This window comes from Staurois parvus, unplaced genomic scaffold (assembly GCF_062004578.1).
Source record: "Staurois parvus isolate SC_StPar_1 unplaced genomic scaffold, SC_StPar_1.0 ptg000566l, whole genome shotgun sequence".
Lineage (NCBI taxonomy): Eukaryota > Metazoa > Chordata > Amphibia > Anura > Ranidae > Staurois > Staurois parvus.
In genome coordinates this window covers 581829-597622 of record NW_028318362.1, presented here as the reverse complement: position 1 = coordinate 597622, position 15794 = coordinate 581829, and the positions used below count along the sequence as shown (strand labels likewise).

At 41.9% G+C, this 15794-nt stretch overlaps 1 protein-coding gene across 1 annotated transcript in view; it reads left to right on the top strand.

Moving 5' to 3' along the window:
- Positions 1-15794, top strand: part of LOC149450656 (hematopoietic prostaglandin D synthase-like) — a 55910-nt gene that overhangs the window by 26661 nt on the left and 13455 nt on the right. Inside the window, exon 3 of the mRNA XM_089691628.1 lies at positions 12138-12230. Within this exon, the coding sequence (XP_089547754.1) occupies positions 12138-12230 (93 nt within the window). The remainder of the gene's footprint in view (positions 1-12137; positions 12231-15794) is intronic.

Sequence of the window (15794 nt, the reverse complement as noted above, 5' to 3'; positions counted from 1 at the left end):
GCATTAGGGTACAAATCCTTCTGCAAGCAGCTCCTCCCCCATCCCCCTTATACTTACCTTAGGCCAGTCTCGATCCAGCAATGTGCACACTGTGCGCAGTGATGTGTCATTGGACAGATTCAACAGCGGGAGTCATTGGCTCCTGCAGCTGCCAATCACAGCCAGTGAGGAGGGAGTGGGGGCCGAGCCATGCTCTGTGTGCCTTATGGTCACACAGAGCCAGCTCGGGAATGAGCACCCACTATTGCTCCATGGCAAGCAGCTTGCTATGGGGGTACTTGGCAGGGGGGAGGGGCCAGGAGTACTGGCAGGGGACTCCAGAAGAAAAGAATTGGGGCTGCTCTGTGAAAAACCATTGCACAGAGCGATTAGTTTTGACATTTGTTATTTAAAAAAAAAACTGAGCCTTTAGAATCACTTTAATGAGCGAGAAAGAATACACAGTATGTAGTCTTAATAGTATTTGTTATCAGCCATTAAAACAAGAAATAGTTTTTTTCCATATATTGATATATTTTAAATTAGCAACATTTGAAGTTTTCAACCGTGATATCACTGTGCCAATTTTTTTTGGAACAACTGAGAGTTGTTTAAAATGTATGTTTACAGTCTGGGCAGTGTTTCAAATATTTCAAAATTCAACAAATTATACAGGACATCAAACGGATGTTATCCTTTCAAGGTTAGTAACTGTTCAGTGACATGGCATTCCCTTGAGAAGAAGATGTGTCATGCATTTTAGCACATATGTATTAAAAAAAAAGTGTTTGCTTTAACGCAATCGATAATTTCACATTCACTTCATAAGGGAAAAAAACTTTTTTGGAAGTAAAGTCATTTTGCAGAAACCTATAGCAGTCAGTTAAGATATTGCCTTACATTTAGAGCATTTAGAACAGAAAACTGAATGTTTTCTACAGGTAGATGCAGTCTGCATATTGCTCTACTAACGTTAATCTGTAACTTAGCCTTGGTTGCATAACTGTATTTCATCATGGCTACATGGATTACAATAATCAAAGGGTATAAGGTTCATGCTTGGGACAGCATGACATGGTATTATATGGCTTCTCAATTTTCATGCCTGCAAAACAACAAAACTATTAAACTACAACATTCTAGTTGACATTTTTCCAGTGAAATACAGAAGCAATGACCTTATTTTACCAGCTATTTTTAAAGCAGATCCCGCATTCATAAATTCTAGTTTTGCAAGTCAAACATAAATACCTGTTTATGGATGATTTGCAGGAGCATGGTCACATTCCAAGCTAGACAATGTAATACAAACCTAACTACAGCCAAAACATTTTTTTTTAAATTTTATATATACAGTCAGGTCCATAAATATTGGGACATCGACACAATTCTAACATTTTTGGCTCTATACACCACCACAATGGATTTGAAATAAAACGAACAAGATGTGCTTTAACTGCAGACTGTCAGCTTTAATTTGAGGGTATTTACATCCAAATCAGGTGAACGGTGTAGGAATTACAACAGTTTGCATATGTGCCTCCCACTTGTTAAGGGACCAAAAGTAATGGGACAATTGGCTTCTCAGCTGTTCCATGGCCAGGTGTGTGTTATTCCCTCATTATCCCAATTACAATGAGCAGATAAAAGGTCCAGAGTTCATTTCAAGTGTGCTATTTGCATTTGGAATCTGTTGCTGTCAACTCTCAAGATGAGATCCAAAGAGCTGTCACTATCAGTGAAGCAAGCCATCATTAGGCTGAAAAAACAAAACAAACCCATCAGAGAGATAGCAGAAACATTAGGCATGGCCAAAACAACTGTTTTGAACATTCTTAAAAAGAAGGAACGCATCAGTGAGCTCAGCAACACCAAAAGACCTGGAAGACCACGGAAAACAACTGTGGTGGATGACCGAAGAATTCTTTCCCTGGTGAAGAAAACACCCTTCACAACAGTTGGCCAGATCAAGAACACTCTCCAGGAGGTAGGTGTATGTGTGTCAAAGTCAACAATCAAGAGAAGACTTCACCAGAGTGAATACAGAGGGTTCACCACAAGATGTAAACCATTGGTGAGCCTCAAAAACAGGAAGGCCAGATTAGAGTTTGCCAAACGACATCTAAACCTGAATCCGATTGAGCATGCATTTCACTTGCTGAAGACAAAACTGAAGGGAAAATGCCCCAAGAACAAGCAGGAACTGAAGACAGTTGCAGTAGAGGCCTGGCAGAGCATCACCAGGGATGAAACCCAGCGTCTGGTGATGTCTATGCATTCCAGACTTCAGGCCGAAATTGACTACAAAGGATTTGCAACCAAGTATTAAAAAGTGAAAGTTTGATTTATGATTATTATTCTGTCCCATTACTTTTGGTCCCTTAACAAGTGGGAGGCACATATGCAAACTGTTGTAATTCCTACTCTAAAATTACTCTCAAATTAAAGCTGACAGTCTGCAGTTAAAGCACATCTTGTTCGTTTCATTTCAAATCCATTGTGGTGGTATATAGAGTCAAAAATGTTAGAATTGTGTCGATGTCCCAATATTTATGGACCTGACTGTAATAAAGAAGTGTAGGAACTCATTCAGGTTTTTATTGCATTTTGTGACCACTTTATAGATTCCCTCTCATTTCTTATCCTTGTGACAACAAACTGACAGTTTCTAACTTTCCACATGTTGCTGCCGCTGTTCTATTGGAGACATTTCCCATCACGTCCTTTCCCTGTGACATACTGTCATAGTACATGAAGTGGTTCTAAAGCAGGCATCATTAAATGGTGGACCATGGTCCTAATACGGACTGAGTGACAGTCCTGTCCGGACTGCAGCCACACCACTTAGCAGCCTGAGTGGACTCCTCTCCTCCTGTCACTGCAGCTGTTAGTAATCGAGAGGAATGGCAGGGTAGACTCCTGTTCTGTATGTACTTTTCTGCCACTGCCGTCTTCGCCGTTGCTGTTGAATTCCAGCAGGGAAGAGGGCAGGAGGAATGGAAGGAAAGACCCTCATCTGAATCTACTGGTTTGCCGCCACTGAACTCAGAGCAGGGAGGAGGGCAGGAAACACTGCAGGTCTACAGCGCAGCGGGGAAGTGGAGCCAACCTTTCATCCGGATCACTCTCTTTTTACCAGGAAGAGTTGGGAAGAGTCCTTCCTTCCATTCCTCCCACCCTGCTCTGAGTTCAGTGGTGGCGATGGCAAGCCAGTACATTCCGAAGAGGAGTCCTCCCTTACATTCCTCCTGCCCTCTTCCCTGCTGTGACTTCAACAGCAGCGGCAACGGCAGATGAGTACGTACAGGAGTCCACCCCACCATTCCTCCCACCCTCCACAATGCGTTAAGGTATGGGGAAGATTATGGGGTAGATGGGGCTGTGATATCAGAGGGGGGATCTGTGATATGAGGGGGCTGTGAGATTGGGGAACTGTTATATGAGGGAGCTGTGATGTGGGGGCTGTGAGAAGGGGAAGCTGTGATATGAGGGTGCTGTTAGAGGGGGGAGCTGTGATATGGGGAGCTGTGAAGTGAGAGGGGGAGAGCTGTGATATTGGGGACTGAGAAGTGAGAGGGGGGAGCTGTGAAATGGGGGTGCTGTGAGAGGGGGAACTGTGATATGGGGGGCTGTGACATGAGGGGGGAGCTGTGTAATGGGGGCTATGATAGGATGGAGTTGTGATGTGAGAGGGGGGAGCTGTAATACTGGGGGGCTGTGATGTGAGGAGAGCTGTGATATGGGGGGGTATGATGTGAGAGAAGGGAGCTGTGATATGAAGGGTCTGTGATGTCAAGAGAGGGGGAGCTGTGATGTGGGGGGTTGTGATTGCAAGGGGGACTGTGATGTCAAGGAAAGCCTATGATGTGAAGGAGGGCTGTGATGTAAGTGGGGCTATAATGTTGTGGGGCTCCGATGTGAATGGGAGTTGTGATGTACGGGGGGCTGTGATGGGAAAGGGGGGACTGAGCATATTAATGTAAAGGGGGCTGTGATGTGAAAGACCTGTGTAGTAGAAGAAAAATTAGTTTTGGACCTCTGCAGAAAGAAAATGTTACCAACCAGACCTCCCTGTTCTAAAGGCTCATGGTTTTTACCTTCATGCATTCTATGCATGAACGTGAAAAACCTTCTGTGTGCAGCGTCCCCTCCAGCCCTCCCCCCCCAATACTCACCTAAACCCCTTCTTGATCCAGTGATGTGCACTGGAGTCTCGGCTATCCCGGGACTCTCTCTTTTCATTGGCTGAGACAGAAGCGGGAGCTATTGGTTCCCACTGCTGTCAATCAAAGCCAGCTAGCCAATGAGAATAGAGAGGGGGCAGGGCCTAGCCATGGCTCCGTGTGTGAAGGAACACATGGAGCAGTGGGTGCCCCCATAGCAAGCTGCTTACTGTGGGGGTACCTGACAGGAGGGAGGGGCCAGGAGAGTCTGTGGGGGGTCCGAGAAGAGGAGGAACCAGGCTGCTCTGTGCAAAACTACTACACACAGCAGGTAAGTATAGACATGGGTATTATTTAAAAAAATAACCCATAAGCCTTTAGAATCACTTGAAGTAAAAGACAACAAACTGGGGTTTGATTTTGAAGGCCAGTGGCAAAAGAAGAAGTTTGCCATTGCTGATCTCGTACTGAAAATGCTAGTTGGTTGGCTATCTTTAACTTCAATACTTGCAGAAACACTGACCTGGAACAAACAATTATATCAGGAAAATCATGTTGAACTTTGAATTTGCATAACTATTACAGGCCAGTGACTCAGAAAGCATTAAAGCCAACAGGTCAGAGTTTAAGCCAAGACGTTAATGTTTTCAACATAGGATGTTACCATTTCTAGCATTCATGCCCCCCAGCAATGATAAGCTGAACTGTCCTGGGTTCAGTTCAGCAGGACTTCATCGAATTTCAAAGAAGTTTAGATGACAAACCCCAACCCTTTTGAAAGTGAACAAGAACTGAATGGGTCAAATGAAAAATACTGATTTTCTGGGATAATAGGCAAGGAGGTGTCAAATAGCAGGTGTGGCCAGGAGCACTGACATTTACAAAGAAAAAAAAACTGGCTGGCAAATAATATCTCTCTTCTGGCTTGTTTTAAGCACAAATGGCACACAGACCCCAAAGGTACCCACAATACATAGCAGGCCAGTAAGGGGAACTTTGGAAAAGTTTGCAGTTTTTTTTTTTTTTTTTTAAAGAAGCTGGTAATGCAGTTTTCTAAGCTGAGATCTACACATAATTTAGACTACTTTTCAGTGTAGGTATCCCCTGCCTATTCCTCTAACATATACTTGATTTGAATTGTTCAAGTTTGCAACAAGCATAAAATAAAGATGTTTCAAAGATTTGCAAGGTGTTTAAATAACACCTTACACATGTACACTAACATATGGTCCCCATGGGAATATGCGTTGGCACTTTTCTAGTCCACCCTTGTGCATCAGCTTCTACCATCATCTTAAACTTGCCCTTTCACCCTACCACTATAAGCTGTGGGTCATCTTGTGGGAGAAAACAAGGATTCCGCCCCCAGCCCCCCCCCCCCCCCCGACTATTTCCCTTTACAAATTACCCTGGCATCAGTTTGGTTTCATATACGGGTATTGGACTCATCAGAAATCTCCTTTGTGGAAGCAAATCTGACAAAGTACACTCATCTTTGAACTCTATATTTTGGATGTCTATTTAGGCATGTATAGTAAGATAAAAAAGACACTTTCTTGTTTGTTGCAATGTGAAGAGCCAAAAGCCAGGATTTTATTGTGAACCTATTGATAGTTCAGGTGGCACAGTGGCTTACTGGTTAGCACAGCTGCCGTGCAGTAAATGGGTCATGGGTTCAATTCCCAACCATGGTGCCTCCTGCATGGAGTTTGCATGTTCTCCCTGTGCATTCCAAAGACATGCTAGAAGGTTAATTGGCTCCTGTCTAAATTGTCCTAGTTTCATCCCTGGCCATGCAGGATCTTCCTGTATAGTAGGGGTTGGGGACAAACCTGGCAACCTACCCTGTAAAATAACTGCTAAGAGAATTCATTGAAAAAGTCGCTTACGAGTGACGGTCCATGCAATCACCAAGGGTCGGATACCACTGAATGGATAGATAGTTCAGGTGCTAAATAGAAAATAACTCTTAGAAATCAGTGGTTGCAATTTTCTAGGCTAATCGGCAAGTGATTGTCAAACAAATGGCATGGGGGACTGGGCACTGTCCTTAGGAACATGTACCATAGCATAAAAAATAATAAAATACTTTGGAAAATGTTGTTTTGGCAGGGAGCAGCAATTTTAAATGCTAAAATTTAAACATTAAAAGTGCCTTATTCATTTAAATAATATAGTATGTCTAGGGGAATGTCATGAACCTGCCTGTGAAGTGGCATATCTGAACAATGCAAATGTGAAAAAAAAACATACGCGTTACTATGAATCAAAAAGATAAATATCAAAAATTATAAATATATAACAGTAACTGCTAGTGCACAAAACCCATGTCTTATAATTGGGCAAGTACAAAATCTATATTATATGTGTGTATAATATCTGTGCATCGCTACACAGCAATAATTTGTAACAATTATGTGAAAAGAGAAAATCATAAAAACAAAACCAAAAGTCCCAAAATATTTCTTCTTAAGCAATTCTTCTTCCTGTGACCACCAGGTGCTGCTAACTAAAATAGGTGCATTATTCCTCCACCAGATATCTGCTCACCTCCCGCAGTGTGACCTCAAATTGTCTCACAGTCTGGAGAGTCCAGGAGTGATGTATATCGCTGCTGAGCACTAAGCTGATTGTTTGCTGCGTCGTGATGTCATTGACTAGCTCCTCCCCCCTCCTTATGGTTCAGGAGGGCTGAGTGCACGGTCTTCCTTCCCTCTTTTCTGGCCTATCAGGCTGCATGCTTGGATCAGGGTCTGGTATGGATTTTAAGGGGGAACCCATGCAAAAAGAAAACAAGAACATTCACACCAGAACCTGATCCGAGCATGCAACCTGGTAGGCCAGAAAATGGGGGAGGATGAGCATGCATCCCCTTCCCCCTGAGCTATAAAAGCCACATGCCCTCAACATGGGACAGGTAGCTTGCTGGGAGTAGGGGGGCTGTCTCTCACCAAATACCTTGTCTTGACCCCCTTTGGTTATGGGGGTCTGAGCAGGGGGTTTATCAGAATTTGGAAGCACTCTTTAAAAATAAGGGGGCCCAAGATACCATTCAATCCCTAGTGAATGAGTAAGGAGTATATAGTAGCCCTACTCATTCACAAAAAAAAAATTAACACAGTTTTTGACAAGTCCTTTATTAAAAAAAAAAATGCCCCACAATATAAATCATGTTGCCCAGCAATACAGATCCTCATCAATCTTGATGAGCAATGCTTACTGATCCGCGTCATGTTAACTCTAGTTGAGCCTTTCTCAACGTTTTCAACACCGATGAACCCTTGAAACAACTTTCCAATCTCAGGGAACCCCTGCTAAAAATGACTCTATCTACAGCTCATGATACATTAGTGTGATGGTCAGAATTACCCCCTTACAGAGGGCTAAAACGATCATTGGTTTCAGTGGGAAGTTATCTGAGAGGCCGAAATTGCTCACTGTTCAAGAAATCCCTAGTAACCTATAGATGAACCCTAGGCTTCCATGGAACCCTGGTTAAGAAACCCTGCTCTAGTTACTCAGCTGCCACAAATTACTGTCACCCTTAGGCTTACTAATGCAGGCCATAGATGGGGAGAAAAACGGCAGATTTTTCTTTTAAAAAATGAAAAATCGGTCGTTCAAGTGGCCGACGTTACCATCAATGGTAAAAAAAATCGGCCGATTTTCTACCCGTCTAGAGCCGGCAAAAAGTGTCCCTGCAGAGAGCTCTGCTATTTCTTTGACAGTTCTCTGACAGTTCCTTGACATTTATAGAAGTTGCAACATTGTATCTATTTGTTTCCATTTCGGATACAGATGTTTTTATTCGGAAACAAATAGATACAATGTTGCAACCGCTGTAAATGTCAAAGAACTGTCAGAAATAGCGGAGCTCTCTGCAGAGACACTTTTTGCTGGACTGGAATTCTTCTTATTTTCATCCTACTTCTTCTTCTTCATCATCCTCATCCTCTTCTTCTTCTTCTTCAACCTCATCCTCTTCTTCTTCTTCTTCTTCATCATCATCATCCTCATCCTCTTCTTCTTCTTCTTCATCCTCACCCTCTTCTTCTTCTTCATCCTCATCCTCTTCTTCTTCCTCATCCTCATCCTCTTCTTCTTCATCATCCTCTTCTTCATCATCATCCTCATCCTCCTCTTCTTCTTCTTCTTCTTCTTCTTCTTCATCCTCATCCTCTTCTTCTTCTTCTTCGTCCTCATCCTCCTCTTCTTCTTCTTCTTCATCCTCATCCTCTTCTTCTTCTTCTTCTTCTTCATCCTCTTCTTCTTCTTCATCCTCATCCTCTTCTTCTTTTTCTTCATCCTCATCCTCTTCTTCTTCCTCATCCTCTTCTTCTTCTTCATCCTCATCCTCTTCTTCTTCTTCTACTTCTTCATCCTCTTCTTCTTTTTCCTCATCCTCATCCTCTTCTTCTTCTTTATCCTCATCCTCTTCTTCATCATCCTCATCCTCTTCTTCCTCTTCTTCTTCTTCTTCTTCTTCTTCATCCTCATCCTCTTCTTCATCCTCATCCTCGTCTTCTTCATCCTCATCCTCTTCTTCTTCTTCATCATCCTCTTCTTCTTCTTCTTCTTCTTCATCATCCTCATCCTCTTCTTCTTCTTCCTCATCCTCATCCTCTTCTTCTTCTTCTTCATCCTTATCCTCTTCTTCTTCATCCTCATCCTCTTCTTCTTCTTCCTTCTTCGTCATCCTCATCCTCTTCTTCATCCTCATCCTCGTCTTCTTCATCATCCTCATCCTCTTCTTCTTCTTCATCCTCATCCTCTTCTTCATCGTCATCTTCTTCTTCTTCTTCTTCATCCTCATCCTCTTCTTCTTCTTCATCCTCTTCTTCTTCCTCTTCTTCTTCTTCATCCTCTTCTTCATCCTCTTCTTCTTTTTCTTCTTTTTGTCTTTCTCTTGCAGGTCACTGCCCATGCGCAGATTTTTTATCGGTAAAAAATCGGCCGATTTGCCCACTAATTGCCGCGAAAATCGGCCGATCGGCAAAATCGGCCGATTTTTTCCAACTTTACCGAAAAAAAAACCGGCCAAAATACCGAAAAACGGCCGACCAAATCGCCCACTAACGATCCGAAAATCGGCCGATTTTATTTTCGGCCGAAAAATCGGCCGATTTTCGACCCATCTATGACCTGCATAAGAGGCATCTGTTGTCAGCTGTCCTGCCTCTACTCTGAAGCCACCACTGTCAGTTGATCATTTGACCAAACCAGATCGCTCTCAGAATAGGTAAGTATACACATTCTTCTTTCACAGGGTATATAGAATAGGATTTGGAAGGGCTGAGGGAGCAGATTTAAGCTTAGTTAGGAATAGGCTGGACTTTCACTTTACATTAGAACTTGAGTAGAACATTTTTTTCTAGTTAGAATGAAGAAATGTAAAAATGTGTTTTTCTTTTTATGAGGTCAGGAACAGGGGACAAATCTGTTCAAGAGAGACACAGACAGGAACACATTAGTAAAGAAATATACTGTATGAATGCCAAGATTGTATGGCTTTCTCTATCTCCATTGGGGTATTTCCATCACTTCCACCATAAAAGATCATTGGTGTAAGGAAAGCACCCATCTGGCTTTGCCTTTATTTGCAGGACCAAAGGAATATATTAACCTGAAAGTACTTGCATTATGTTCTGAAAAATAACTTAGCAGACTATTCACATGATCACTGTTCAATAATACCCTGGCAGCTGAAAAACTTTAATAGATAAGTGAGCTGCTAACTGAGGTCTCTTTCAACATTTTTTTGTTTTTTAGTTTTTTTTTGTTATTTAAAGTTTTCAACAAAAATACCATTTACAAAAAATAATGATTTCCAGGCATTTTTGCATCCTGTTATTAGGCTCTGAATGAATGAATGAATGAATGAATGTTATGCTACTTGTTTTAGTGGAAAGAAAAATATTCTGACTACAATTTCCTGACTTTTGATAAATAAAAGGTAGTAGAGTCACTCATGGGTCTTGGGCAGAAGAATATGTCCAACCAAGAGGAGTGTAAGCCATCAACTATTTTTATGGATTGCAGCCCACTTTTGGTATGCACTGCCCATGATATTCAGTGGATATAAAATTTCTACACACCCCTGTTAAAATGTCAGGCTTCTGTGATGTAACAAAATGAGACACAGATAAATAATTTCAGAACTTTTTCCACCTTTAATGTGACCTATAACCTGTACAACTCAATTGAAAAACAAACTGAATTCTCTTTGGGGGGGGGGGGGGAACATAAAACACTAAGAATTTCCAAGGCATTAGATATACCATGGAACACAGTGAAGACAGTCATCATCAAGTGAAGTAAAATATGGCGCAACAGTGACATTACCAAGAATTGGACGTCCCTCCAAAATTGATGAAAAGATGAGAAGAAAACTTGTCTGGGAGGCTGCCAAGAGGCTGACAGCAGCATTAAAGGAGCTGCAGGAATACCTGGCAAGTACTGGCTGTGTGGTACATGTGACAACAATCTCCCATATTCCTCATATGTCTGGGCTATGAGGTAGAGTGGCAAGATGGAAGCCTTTTCTTACGAAGGAAAACATCCAAGCCTGGCTAAATTTTGCAAAAACACATCTGAAGTGTTATGTCCTGATGAAACCAAGGTTGAACTTTGTGGCCACAATTCCAAAAGATATGTTTGGCGCAAAAACAACACTGTACACCACCAAAAGAACACCATACCCACAGTGAAGCATGGTGGTGGCAGCATCATGCTTTGGGGCTGTTTTTCTTCAGCTGGAACTGGGGCCTTAGTCAAGGTAGAGTGAATTATGAACAGTTCCAGATACCAGTCAATATTGGCACAAAACCTTCAGGCTTCTGCTAGAAAGCTGAACACGAAGAGGAACTTCATCTTTCAGCATTAAAACAACCCAATGTATACATTCAAATCAACAAAGGAATGGCTTCATCAGAAGAAGATTAAAGTTTTGGAATGGTCCAGCCAGAACCCGGGCCTGAATCCAATCGAAAATCTGTGGGGTGATCTGAAGAAGGCTGTGCACAGAAGATGCCCTCACAATTTGACAGATTTGGAGTGATTTTGCAAGGAAGAGTGGGCAAATATTGCCAAGTCAAGATGTGCCATGCTGATGCTCATACCCAAAAAGACAGAGTGCTGGAATCAAATCAAAAGGTGCTTCAACAAAAGTATTAAGGTTGTGCACACTTATGCAACCATATTATTGTTTTATATTTTTACTTCCCTGCACCTAAAAGATTTCAGTTTGTTGTTCAACTAAGTTGTACAGCTTTGAACCTAGCCTTAATTACCATGTGTATTTTTTTTTTCTGTTTTCAGATACTGTTACTCTTAACATTTTGCTAATGTTTTATATATGAGTACTGCTTGAGCTTTAGGAGGGGATTACACCCTGAAAGCTTGTCCAGAAAATGTAACTATGCAAATGTCAAAAGTATCAGCTTTGTTGTCACAAGAGCACACTGGCTAGGTTCACATCTATACAGCTCGTGCGGCCGCATTTTGTGCAGCCAGGGCAACCCATTCATTTGCATGGGCTGCCGTGCCCTGTGGAATGTACAGAAAAAGTTCCTGCACTATTTTTGAAATTGCAGCTCACAGGGGAACAAGTACAGTGTGTTTCCTAGGATTAATGGCACCTACCCTCAGCTCCTGTGTTTAACTGTGTGGGTGTTTGTGGGTGCAGGCCCTACAGAGGCAACCATCTGCACAGCTGTGAACTTTGCCTAATATGGCTAAAATCGCCTCATGTCCATCTTTGTCAAACCTTGATAATTATGGATTGTGATCCATCAAAAGGTTAGACAAAATTAACTCCTCTTGTTTGAACACATAGTCCTGCTCAAGACTTGTGAGCAAATCTATTTTTTTATTTATCATCTGAGGCTACTTTGCGGCAGTGCACCTGGGAAGATACTCCCTGAACAGGGTGCAGTGACTTCCAATAGATTTTATATGATCCCTTCACTTTTTTTTTCACTTTATTTTTTCTTGCAGCTTACCCATTTGGAAAGGTCCCGGTTTTAGATATTGATGGAGTTACCTATAGTCAGAGCCTTGCTATTGGCAGATACCTGGCCAGACAAGCAGGTAAGGTAATTTATTATGGTAACATACTGTTGCAAACTGACATACGGTAGTTAAATTTTTAATTCGTATTATTCATTTTAAATGTTGCTGTAGCTTAAAAGTAGCTTTCAATTATGAACAGACATGTGATACATCACTTAAATCACTAGCGGCACTGTGTGAAGAAATGAAAAAGTAACAAATGTACCTAAGAGATTTCTGTAACAACTTTGGGCATTAAAGCAGGCAAGTAGAGAAAATGTCTACTTAATGGTGAGGGAAGAATGTGTAAGAAGTATGATGTTCGAAACAGATTAATAATTTCAAGGTCAAGGATGTGACATATTCAAAGAGGTTTTCCACATTACGTGAAGAGCTGACCCAAATAAGAAACAATACCGAATCCACGGTACATGGAGATTTTTTTTTTTAACTCTTTCTCTCTCCCTAATAAACCAAATGATAATCATAAAATACTTAAAACAACAACAACCAAAAACGCTGATGTATTTAATACCCCAAAAAAGTATCAAATAAATTAGGTCTATACTGCCCCATATAGTCGCACAGTGATATATGCCTCACAATAAAAAAAAAACATGAAGTTTAAACTTTGAATGTTTTTATTATTATTGTGAGATATACACCATATCACTGTGCTATATTATATGAAGTAACATAGACTCAATCTCTTTAACAAAGAACTGACCCATTTTCTAAATTCTGCACATTGCTTTATGTTAGCTCCCTATCTCTATATGATCTTCCTGCTGTTGTCCACGTAGTGCTCTTTCTGATTTCATCTGCAGTTCGGCTAAGCTGGCTATACTTGTTGGGTTCCTTGCAGCCTACAGAGTGATTGCTTGCCTGTATAGACAGGTGGTATGTGTCAGCATGGCAAACAAATCAGAGGGATAAGTGGCAATTGTATCTGTGTGCAAACAGGGCTGGGGCACCCATTTTACACGCCTATGTACATGACTGTCATTCCACAACTGTTTTCAATAGAGTTTATGTGGAAGGGAACATAAAGTGAAAAAGCCATGTCAAGTTTAAGTCGTTCTATGATCTGACAGTGAGAGTTCTCTGCTTAAGTAATTGCAAGTGATACCAAGCATTAACCACATCAATACCAGGCCAATTCTGACACTTCATTCATGTAAATACCTGCCCTTTTTTGCTAGAAAATTATTTTCAACCCTCATTATATACATTATATATTTTTTTAAGCAGAGGCCCTAGAGAACAAAATGGTGTTTTTTATGTCACAAGGTATTTGCACAGTAGTTTTCAAACACAATTTTTTTTAAATACACTTGAATAAATTTCAATGCCCAAAAACACATTATAATACCCAATAGTTTAGTAAAATATAAAAGATGATGTTACATCGAGTAAATAGATACCTAACATGTCAAGCTTTAAAATTGTGTAAAATGGCAACAAATTATGGTACTTAAACATCTTCATTGGCGATGCTTTTAAAAGCTTTCTCAGGTTACCAGGCTACACAGGAGGTCTGGTGCAAGAATTATTCCTCTCACTATAATGTTCGCATCAATATCTCACGTGTGGTGCGAATACTGTTTATACATGTGAGCTATGTATGTGCTGCCTTTCTGCAAACATTGGGAGGTGGGGCACTATAAATATATATTTTTTTAATTCTAATCTTTATTTTTTTTAAATCACTTTTATTGCAATCACAAGGGATGGACAACATCCCTTGTGACAGCATGGGCAGTGACAGGTTCTCTTTACTGAGACATCTGGGGTCTATTGCATCACTTAAAGCCCATGTAGTTTGCCTGCAAGAAACGCACTACACCCCTAACTCTACCCCCAAGTTTTTTGGCCCCCGTTACCCGCAGGTCTACACAGCCTCTGCCACAGCAAAATGCAGGGGAGTACTCATCGCCTTCCATCGTACAACCCCCTTAAGCAATGAAGTTAAGGATCCTGAAGGCCGTTACCTCCTACTAATAGGGAAACTCCTAGATGTAGACGTAACCATAGCCACATATTATGCACTGAATCAAAGGCCCTTACCATTTCTTTCCCACCTACTAACGGTTATAGACCATCATGCGCGAGGTACTTTGCTTGTCTGCGGAGACTCTAACTGCACTTTATATCCTTTTCTTCTAAGCACACTTTCCAAGCCGTATTGCAACTTCATTCCATGATAGACACCTGGAGGGAACTTAATCCAACTAAGCGTCAATACACTTTTTATTCACACCCTCATAAGTCCTTCTCTAGGATAGATCACATTTTCGTAACCGCTGGCTCTTCATCTCGGCTCCTGGCCTCTGACATACTTCCTATCCCCTGGTCAGACCATAGCGCTGTATTCACCTCCATGACCTCCCTAGCCCCATACCCGTCTGACCCCTCCTGGATCATTGACAATCTATTAGCGAATCCTTCTCACTGCCAAGAAATTGAGGCAGCTCTCAAAGATTATTTAACTTTCAAACAAACACCCGATTTATCCCCTCTCCTTCTCTGGGAAGCACATAAACCAGTCCTACGGGGATTTTGCATTAGTAAAGCATCCTACTTAAATAAAGCGAAACGACAGAGGCGCCTCTCCCTTGAGCGAACGTACAACCAATCCCATCAAGCCTTCCAAGCAACCCCTACACCAGCCAACAGTGAAGCTCTTGAGCGAGCCCGATTAGCTCTGGACCTATTCCTCACGGACCACGCGGACCTCTCACTCCGAAGAGCCAGACACAAATATTATACAAAAGCAAATAAACCCAACACCTTTCTAGCCCTTTCGCTTCGTAGGCTTGACCAGATAACTAGACCTATTCGAATACGTACCTCTTCTGGCAACCTCACCAATAACCCGGAACGCATCCTGCAAACCTTTCACAAGCATCTCTCACGACTCTACTCTTCCTCCACACCCTTTGACCTCACCCAGGCCGATGCTCTCCTGGCGCCCATCTCCTTCCCAACACTCTCTGAGCACCACCTAGCAGCCTTAGAACAACCCATCACCCCAACTGAAACCTTAAGCGCAATTAATAATTTAAAGCTTCGTAAACGTCCAGGACCAGATGGGTTTTCCGCCACATATTACAAAAAATGTTCCCACCTTCTAACGCCCATCCTTACCAGTGCTCTTAACGCCATACTACTGGGCCATACCTTTAATTCAGAATCAGTACAAGCTACCATCTCAATGATCCCAAAACCTAATTCAGACGATACGCAATGGTCCAATTACAGGCCGATCTCCCTCCTCAATATAGACATTAAACTACTTGCCAAAATTCTTGCCACATGCCTTAATATGTGTATAGGTTCCTTAATCCATAATGACCAGGTGGGATTCATTCCATCTCGGCAGGCCGGAGACAACGTCAGACGCGCAACTCTTCTGGCGCATATTGCTAAATCCCGTAATATTCCTACCTGTTTCCTGTCCCTGGACATAAGGAAGGCATTTGACACGGTTTCATGGCCCTATTTACGCTACATTCTGAACCGCTGGGGTTTTGGCCCGCATTTTTTAACCTGGGTTTTCTCTTTGTACCGAGAGCCATCGGCTAGCATTAGATACCTGGGGCA